Source organism: Drosophila albomicans, chromosome 2R (assembly GCF_009650485.2).
Source record: "Drosophila albomicans strain 15112-1751.03 chromosome 2R, ASM965048v2, whole genome shotgun sequence".
Classification (NCBI taxonomy): domain Eukaryota; kingdom Metazoa; phylum Arthropoda; class Insecta; order Diptera; family Drosophilidae; genus Drosophila; species Drosophila albomicans.
In genome coordinates this window covers 25,076,232-25,086,199 of record NC_047631.2, presented here as the reverse complement: position 1 = coordinate 25,086,199, position 9,968 = coordinate 25,076,232, and the positions used below count along the sequence as shown (strand labels likewise).

At 40.0% G+C, this 9,968-nt stretch overlaps 2 protein-coding genes across 2 annotated transcripts; one reads left to right on the top strand and one right to left on the bottom strand.

Moving 5' to 3' along the window:
- The first annotated feature begins 5,878 nt into the window (after positions 1–5,878).
- On the top strand, positions 5,879–6,836 carry LOC117576259 (non-structural maintenance of chromosomes element 3 homolog). Its single transcript, XM_034260900.1, has one exon. The coding sequence runs from the start codon at positions 6,020–6,022 to the stop codon at positions 6,818–6,820; it is 801 nt and encodes a 266-aa protein (XP_034116791.1). The 5' UTR covers positions 5,879–6,019; the 3' UTR covers positions 6,821–6,836.
- On the bottom strand, positions 6,830–9,876 carry LOC117576256 (centromere protein J). The gene is made up of 2 exons (XM_034260895.2): positions 7,832–9,876; positions 6,830–7,773 (listed from the first exon to the last, which is right to left on the bottom strand). Exons 1-2 carry the CDS (start codon positions 9,761–9,763, stop codon positions 6,916–6,918), a joined length of 2,790 nt encoding a protein of 929 aa, XP_034116786.1. The 5' UTR covers positions 9,764–9,876; the 3' UTR covers positions 6,830–6,915.
- Between the last annotated feature and the right edge of the window lie 92 nt (positions 9,877–9,968).

The following is a 9,968-nucleotide window of genomic DNA, read 5'->3' as shown; positions in this document are numbered from 1 at the left end:
AGCTTATCTGTGTGTTTCAGGCTGCTGTGTAGAACAGTAACAATAACAACGTTGCACTCATTTTTTTGAATGGAGCAACAAGCTGCTTGCAGAGCTAAAATATGTGTTCACGAAAAAGAAACACTCGAAGGTCCCTTTTCAAAAAACAAAAAAAAACGACTCAGCTATGAGTCATGCTTTAGAAACAGACAAGTTTTGAATGTGAAATAATTTGGGAAATAATTTCAAAGTTTTCTATATTTAACAAATGATATTTGTATGCTTTCGTAATCAATTACTCACTCACACACAAAAAACCAGTTAAAACACTATCAACAAATAAATTAAAACAAGAGCAAAGATGTTGTTTAATGCTTAAACATGCAATATTTAAATATATTTTTCTTGTTCGCTGCAAACAAATTTGATTTATGCTTTGTCTTTGCCTTTCGAAAAACAAATGACTTAGACAACGAACTCTTTAGGAGTTGTCAGAAAAAACAATACAAAACAACAATAAATATGAACTTGTCTTTTGAATACACATCAGCCAGCTAAAGATTCACACCTCAAATCATTTGCAAGGCCAAAAAGAGCTCGTAACCCTTTTAAATCATTTGAATAAATTCGAATTGAGCATTCTGAAGAAATGCCGTCGAAGCTTTATGCAGAACGTTGCCATGCCATGATGTCATATTGACTTTTGGCTTATGAACATTTACGAGTATGGATCATAAGCGTCTTTTATTTTTGGGTTTTTACTCTTTGGGTTAACAATTTTATCAGCGTCCGCGTCGTGCGGCCTTTTTGTACGCATTTTATTTGTGACTAAATGCTCACATATATGCATCTGAGTATGCGTGTGTGTGTGTATGTGTATTATGTATCTATATGTATTTACAAGTTGTCTGCAACCGGTGTGGCTGTCTGCTTCAGCTTCAGCTTCGGCTTTTGTTTGTTTTATATAGGAGCAAATACTTATACATGCGATACGGCTGCATTTAACAGCCCGCTGTGTGACTGTGTGTGTGTTGTGTCTTGTGTGTATACATATATATGTCTGAGACTTGCATTTGTTTTCGACTGCGTTGCTTTACTTTTACTTTCATATGCAACTGGTTGCTGCCGTTGACTGAATGGGGAAGCAGCAACCAGCAACAGCCACAGCAACAACAACAGCACCAACAACATTGTATAAGTTGGGTGTCTGTCGCTGAGTTGCAGTCTCCAAGTCACGGGCTAAAAACGAAATTGTTTATAAAGTGATTGTCAATCATTTTTGGTGGCATGTCGCTTAACCGCTTTGACAACACCAAAAACAACATAAACGGCAGCTGCTACACAAAACGCTGCTTGAACCACGTTTGGCTTTGCTCAAATTAACTCCTCTAATATATTTTACCAATTAATTTCAACTAATTTTCTATATAAATCAACTGAAATTTATATTCGATTAAGGTTATAAACTTCATTTGAACTAAAACTATTAAAATTAACCAAAAAAAAACAAAGTCTCAGCTGCAGTTATGTGATCTAAAAATCATTTAGCTCGATTTCAAAATTAATTAACTAAATGGTTTTAATGAGCAAATAAGGAAAACTAAAGCGAATTAGCTCACACACAACTGTTTGTTTTTGTAATTGTTGTAATCAACTTTGCTTTTGGGCCACGGAAAACAACAAACACCAAAAAAAAATCCGAGATTTCTTTTTGATTTCACGCTTCAGTTTTTGGTAAAAGAAAATGAAAATATATGCCAAAACCTTCATGTGCAACCAGAAAAATGAAGACATCTTAAATAAATATATACGTTGACTTGAGCACCTCAAACTAACATCATCAAAATTCATTTGCGCTTTTATGTAACGTGGAAATGAAATTTCGTCTCTGTCGCTCATTTCTATGTAGATTTCTGCATTAAATTCATGCAATTTTATTAATCATAGAAAATTGTTAAAGAAAAACTTTCGCCCGACTTTAGTCACTTCGTAAGTATCACGTTTCTGGTGATTAACCGTTGACAACTCACACGAAGATCATATTACTTAAACAGGGCTCAAATACATCCAATCAACAATAACAAAATGATATAACTTTAATTGAAAAACCTATGTGGAGGCTGCAAATTAACGAACTTTGGAGTTGAGCATATCAAACAATAGGAAGTGTGTTTCATTAGAGTTTCCCTCAGTGCAATGTAAAGCTTTATTTAGTAGTGGCCCACTTTTTCCTCTTGGCGACAACTTTATTGAGTCATTTAAATACATTAAGAGCTGTCTTGACATTTTGAGGTACAAGTCGTTGACATATTGGCCAGTCAGACAGTCAGACAGTCACCGAAAGCCAGTTAGCCTTTAGGCCATGACCATGACCATTAGATGATCTTTCTCGTGGGCAGTTTGTTTGTCAAATTTATGCGTATGTGATACAAAATTATAATAATTATTGACAAAGTTATTTGCAAATTGCAGCTCTGGCTTTTGGCAAAGGTGTTGTGAAAGTTTTTCACACAGGAAGCGGGCCAAGATTTATGTAATCATTTTATGGTAAATATTTTTTGTTTTTTCCTTTTGTTGTTTATTATTTCTCGCCATCCTCATCAAATGCAAATGGTGGTAGCTCAAGGCTGTTTGGGGACAACAACGTCGACTGCATACTAAATACGAAAATAAAACAGTGTGATTCAGATTTGTCACAAACACACACAATATAAATACTATACGAATATCAGAGTTGAGGCTGGGTAAAAAAAAAAAGTGGTCGATCGACCTTGCCGGTCTGCGAAAGTTGGCTCAAAAAACGTCACGACAAAATGTTCGAGTAATTCCAGAAAAATAAAAAAGCGTCAATTGAATTTTTGTGAACAACTGTTTAACATTTACCACATTAAGCGTTGAGAATTATGTGGGGTATTTTTTTATTAGCGCCTCTGACTCATGATATGAGTATTTTTTGGTCAAACGCGTTGATTTATTTGGGCAAAGGCAAGTGAATAATTAAACGTTTAATTGTGAACAAGCTGGCTAACGGCAAAGCTTTTTATTAAATAATTAATAACATTAAAAATATTCTGTTTTGTGTGGCCCACTTATAGATGAGTGCCGCTCGCGTTAAACATAACAAGGCATTTAGAATAACGATCGTGATGGTGATCGTGAATCTCAAGTGCAAAAAAATAACAAATTTGAAGGCGAAAAGTAAAGACATGGCAACAAAAGCAGTCCCAGAAAACACAAAAGCAGCCAAGGAAATAGATAAAAATAAAAAATACTTGTGAACGACCTTCATGAAATATGATTGCAAATATTGTGGTCAAAGAAAGATGTTATACGTACGAAAATAAATCAAAAAAAGCAAGATATTCATGCTGGTCAATTTATAAGCATTAACTGTGACCTTTGTAACGCTGTTTGATTTGCCAATGTGAAGTTGAAAAAATAAAAAACTAAAAAAAATACTTGAAATACTTTAGATCCGCTTAGCGCTAAATTGTTTACTCAAATGCGAACCCATTAATAGAGATAATAATGCAGTTTGTCTAGGTGGACTGCGTCTACCTAAGTAGGTTTTTACCGCACCACAGTGCGTATGAGCGATTTAGCATGCACGAGTGAGCTTGGGGGCTCCCCATTCATTTATGTATCTATTAGATAGATACACATAGATACATTCGTTATTTGTCTGTCGTTAATTATTACCATTGTTGTAATGCTGTTGCCACATCATATTGCAAAACGAGCTCGATAAGCTCTTAATTTGATTATCAGACAAGCCAAAGCTGATCAGTTAGCGGGGGGCATCAATGTGTATTTGGGGCAAGATAAGATTTGAAACAGAACGAAGTAACGGCTCTTTAGCAATGCAAATGCGTTTCGTTGCTCAAGTAACATGAATAATGTAAATGTCTATATATGTATGAGAATATTTATAATCGAGAAAAACGCTGTTAATTGTTGATTCCCATTGATATTTAGCAAATTCCATAACTGGTCTCTCTCTCGCTCGCTCTCTCTCTCAAAATGCCGGCTAGCCAAAGTTGTTGCTCGGTGGCTCCAACAACCGCCGGAGGCGCTCGTGGTCCACGACACCCGTTCGACAAGAATGCCCAGCTGAAGGTAGACCACTTTCAAGCAACAGCACGCAACCAGATCAAGCCAAGAACAGCCGACTAATCTGTTCAAATATTGTTCTAATGTCTGCGAGCTTGGTTCACTTTTGTAAACTGTTTGTAACAAGTAGAAAATTAATCATTTGTAATTCAATTTTATACCAAATTGATCTTTAAAATTGCATCACGCTTTATAAACTGTAGTTAGAGTATCTGAATTATCAAAATAATTTTGTAAAAATATAAACTCTTGAAGACTAATGGCTGTTAGAGCATTTCAGCCACGACTTTCGCATTTTCATTACTTCAATTTTTTTGCTATTAATTTATAAATAGTTTTTATGTGGCCATATGAACCACAAACAAAAAAAAAAAGAAACCCGTTGGAAGTTTGCTTTTGGCATCGCTTCATGATTTGCGATTTATCATGAAAATTCTAAATGACTTAGCGTTTGCCCATTTGTTAATTTTTAATGTTCATAAGACAAGTTCGTTGCCGCAGTCTTTTGCTAAAAGACCTTGACTTTCTTTTCAAAATTTTCTTCATCAACTACAACAATTAGTTGAACGAACACGAGTACAAAAAATAGCAAAAATGGCACTTGAAGCTGGCAAAGTTGACATTACACCGCGCATTTTGAAAGCAAAAATGTTTATCTATGTGTAGAAAGCCAAAGGCAAAGCGTTGACAATGAGTCTTGTTATTGTTTACTCATGCATGCGGCTAACAAAGTTTCTATTAAGCTCCGGCGACATTTCACTTTACCATGATCACAATAATTATGACCTTTCTTAATACTATGTGAATTCCTCAACAACATCTTTTTCATATGCAAATTCGGCACTCTCATTATGGTTCTTATTCGAGCATAAATTCAGTTTCTGCTTCTGCCATTTCTTAACAAAAGGCATGCATAAATTATTGAACAAAAAAAAAACGTTGCTTTTGTCTTTACAATGGCAAATCAATTAAAGATTGCCGCCTGGCCAAACAGCCTTCCGCCTGTTAAAACCCATTTAGTTAGCAGTCACAGGAGGGAGAAGTTGCAGGTTGCGGCTTAAGTTGTGGCTGCGTCAGGTATTCAACTAGTTTTCACCAAAACACACATTTCAAGGCAATAAACTATGTCTGTACACATGTATTTATGTTTAACCAAAGCCGGCAGACGGGTCTGAGACGTCGTTGTCTGGGGACGCGTGTCTGCATAAAATGCATTTCAATTTCATTGCGTCGCATGGCTGCTGGACCAGGTGAATGTTGACCGTGCATGTCATGTTTTGAAAGTTGTTTGCTTCCTGCTGATCAGCTCATATATTTTTGCCATTTTTAATTAAAAAACACTTTACACAATCTCTCAATGGTTAAAGGCTATCAGTTTGGATTTATTGTTACATTAGACAGAACACTTCCAATACTGACTGTGTGTGCGCATCACAGTTAACTGAAAGTGAAATTGAATGAGCAAAAAAATAGCAGCAGGAAATCAATAAAAGTCATCATGTGCTTAGCCTAGCACTTGCTTCAAGTACTTTGGCACACTTGAAAGTCCTTTCAATGAGATAAATGTGTGCAAAAGTGTGCTAAGGCACATTTTCTAATGCTGCCATGGTCAACGAATGCGCACTTTTGTATTCCAAATATAGACATTTTCATATTGTGATTTTTCTTATTTTAATTTGCGTTTGCTTGTTCAGCATGGTTTAAAATTAACGACTATTAAATCTTGATATCGATTTTCGTCAATAGTTTGCGGCTATCGATAACAAATGACAAAGCAAAACATCAATCGACTGGCAACTCCGCTCGATTTACAACACTTACCAACGTTGTGCACATTTTACAACTCTGCCTTGTTTGTAAACAGTAAACAGAGGATTTCCCGCTCAGTTCATGTGCATTTCTTAACAAATTTAAGCAAATTCCATTTGAAATGGCCAGCACATCACGTAATGCTTCGCGTCGAGGAAATGCAAGAAATACGCAATCCCAATCACAGCACACCCAATCTCAGATACTGGAATCCACGCCCATGGCTATCGACAATCAAGTGCGAACACTGATAAATTTCATTTTGTGTCATTCGGCAAATAAAGTTCCAATTAAATTCACCGATCTGACCGCATCTGTTGACAACAGGAATGAGGCAATCAAGCGATTACCATTGGTCAGTCAGCTGCTTGAGGAAACCTATGGTATTAAACTGATCCAGTTAGACGGCGCGCCTAAAAGATACATTTGCGTCGCTGAAGCCCCAGTGGCATCCACAGCAGAGCTAACATCGTCGCAGCAAAAGCATCAAGCCTTACTCTACATTATTCTCACCTACATCTTTCTGCGCGGCAGTAAAATCGAGGACGAAAAGCTGTACGCGATGCTAACGATGATGGAGATTGATGTGCACGAGGAGCACGGTTATTTTGGGGACGATATTTTCGATATGATCAATGATACCTTTGTAAATCAGCAGTATTTGAGACGCGAACGCTCGCAACTCAGTCCCTATGATGATCCTAAGACTTTCTTTAGCTGGGGACCCCGAGCCAAATGTGAGATTACGTATCCAGAGATCGTGAAGTTTGCTTCCAAACTATTCAATCAGGACGTATCGTTCTTCCAACAGCAACTAATGATGGCTGAAGGAGTCGATAATCCAGAGATGATGGAGACTCCAAACGAATCCATCGATAACACGGAATCATATGATGTTACAATGGATACCGACAGTCAATAAAAAGCGGCATTAAATATGCATTACAATCTATTCTTAATTTAAATGGGGGTTTTAACAAAATTGCATTTTATAAAAATAACTAATTACATTGCCGCTTAATACTTGGCATAATCCGTGTCCATTATCAGCTTGCCATCCTTGTCTTTGAGACGCACCCGGCCATTGGAGTAACGTGTCTCCTGGCTGCCATCGGGATAGACCAGCTTCACAGTCCCATCGGGATATTCGCGTCGTTTATTTAGCTTAGTGTGTATCTCCTTCTGACCATTTGGCAGATTTAGAATCTTGTCGCCATTGCGCAGCTGCACAAGATGCGAGCCATCCGCATAGCGCCACTCTTCCAATTTCTCCGCATCACTGGGATCTACAATTTTGATGGTATTATTTGGGAAATGTATCTCAACGGTGCCATCTTTGCGTCGATGCTCCGTCTGTCCATTGGGAAATTCAAGTATTTCCAGGCCATCCAGATAACTGGTGTGCCAAGTGTTGGACTCGGCGTAATAATACTTGACAGTGCCCGCACGTATGTCCGTTTCCTTGATGTCCTTGTTGAAGTACAGCATGCGCACGGTCATGCCGTCTGCACTTATCTTCTTCAGGTTGCCATTGGGATACCAAATGTCCTTGCTGCCATCTGCATTGACAATCTCACGCTTAAACTCGTTGTTGTTGCTGCTGTTATCAACAATTGGCGTCTCCACGGTTTCTGTTGCCTTGGCAGCTGTTGCCTTGACTGTGGGCAATGGAACGTCATCCAATTCACCGCTGCTGCTGGAAGCGTAATCTTCATGCAATGGCTCTGGTTTCTTGCGACTTCGACTCGAGCTGTGTCGTCGATTGGGCAGCACACGATGCTTGGAAGGCTTCTCCTGGCTGGCAACATCACCCAGCGATTTGCTGGGACGTCTGTTGTTCTCATCCACATGCTTGGCGGCAGGCAAAGTTGTTTCCTGTTAAGAATGTTTTAGTTTATATTTTAAGCAATGAATTTGCATATATATTACTTACAATCTTCGGCGCTAACCGTGCTATGTTGCGATTGATCTCCTGCAGCATTTTGCTGTTGCTCTCGCGAGTGATCTTGACCAGCTCCTGCTCCAGTCGCTTATTCTCGCGATTGAGCAACTCGATCTCATCGCGATAGCCACGCTGTTCTTTTTCGTTGGCTCGCAGTTGAGCTCGCAAACGTGCCTGAGCCGAAACATGATTCTGTTCCTTCTGTTTAAGCTGCAGCTGCAACGATTCCACTTCTTGCTTAAGTGCAGTTAACTCTTTTTTCTCCTTGCTATTGACATTGCTCTTCTGCATCCGCATTTGCTGCTCAAACTTGCGACGCTCCTCCTCGATCTTCATGCGCTCATCATGCAAGTAGATTTCAGCTTGTATCTTCTCATCATGCACACGCTCCATGGCCTCCATATGCTCTTGAGCACATTGGGCACGATCCATTTCATGTTGCTGCTTCAAGCGCAACAATTCGGCATTCTGCTCCTTGAATGTGGCAATCTCTGCTTCCAGTTCCTGCAGCCGCGTGCGCACCAAATTAGCTTTTTCCTGCAGCTCCTGCGACAAGGGTTCCTCAACGGGCACTGGTTTTGTTGTCGCTGGCACCGTCTCTGGCATTTTTTTCTGCTCCAGCGCTTGGAATAAGGCGGCTTTGAACTCCTCAAAGAGCTGCACATTGCTAGGGTCCTGCAAAGTTGTCTCATCGGAATACTCATGCGTATCCGTGGAATCCGAGAAGCGTACACGCACCTGCGTCTTTCCGCTACCCAGCTTTAGTGGCGTCAACGTGCTTTGCTCCTCGTCATCGTCCATTGCTTGGGAAGCGGGTTCGGGTTGTAATCGCATTTGACGCATTTGCTGGGTGACTATAATCTGATCACTGTCATCGGCCTCCTGCGATTGACGACGCTGTTCCTTGCGTGCCATAAACGTACGTATACAACTGGAGTTCATGTCAATGCTGCCTTCGCGTGCTTTCTGCTCCAGCAACTCAAAGATGCTAATGTTGTCCTCGTTCTCCACGCATATTTGCGCTGAACGTCGTTGCAGCACTGGCGGCTTTATCTGCTGCGAGTCCAATACTTTGGCCCAACACAAATTCTGTAGCGCGCCAGGACTCAACTCTCTGGAGGATTCCTCCTCATCGTCGGCCGTTTGTCCCTTGCCTTCATCCACGACAAATCGCACCTTGGGTGAAATTGTGGAGTTTGTATTGCTGTTGGAACTTGCAGAGGTCTTCAAATCCGGCGTGGAGCTGCAGATATTTTTGCCACTCTGCAGGAGCTGTTGCTGAAAGCGATGTTCTTTCAAGGACAGCTGAGGAGGCGGCATTGGTGTTGCTGCTTTGGGTGCCGCTTTTTGAGTCTTTAGAATGCTACGCTTCTGCGTTCTGCCAGGTGCTGGCATCCTGTACTGTGGGTGGGCATTTGCGTACTTGTAACGTGGCAAATTGTTAAGACGCAGTTGCTCGGGATCAACACGGAATCGTTGCTTAAGTCCTTCGCCACGTCGCAGAAATGGCTGCTTAGGCTTGGCTGGCTGTGAGCTACTGCTCTGCTGAGCATTAAAATCCAAGACTGCTTGCTGAAAAGCTTCCTCGTTCTCGTCTTGTTCCTGATCTTCTTGTTGATAATCCGCATGCCGCGGCATTTGTATACTGGATATGTGACTAACCTCCATGTCCTGCTCGGGTTCATTGTCGGATATGGAAGCATCCGATATATCGCCAATTTCATCAAGTTTATTGTGCAACAATCCAAGCATTTCATACATATTCCTCTGCTCTAAGCCCAACATGATTCGCTGATTATTTTGCCGCTCCTCGAGCAGTTTCTTTTGCTCCTCTTGCCAGCGATTTAGCGCTGCGAGACGTGTCGTTATATCCTGTTGCGTTGCAGTGGCAGCAGCAATTGTATTTTCACTAGATTCCTCCATGTTGTATCGGAATTTGCTTAAAACTATGCTTTATTTACTGTTTATCTTATTACTAGAAACCGAGGACGCACATTCAAATAGCAGCCCAAAACAGTATTGTAAAACGTCACAACGGCAATTATAACCAGCCACCAGGGCTACAGTAAATAACAAATCAAACAAATATGATATTAGCTAAATTTATATTATGAATTAAAAACAAATT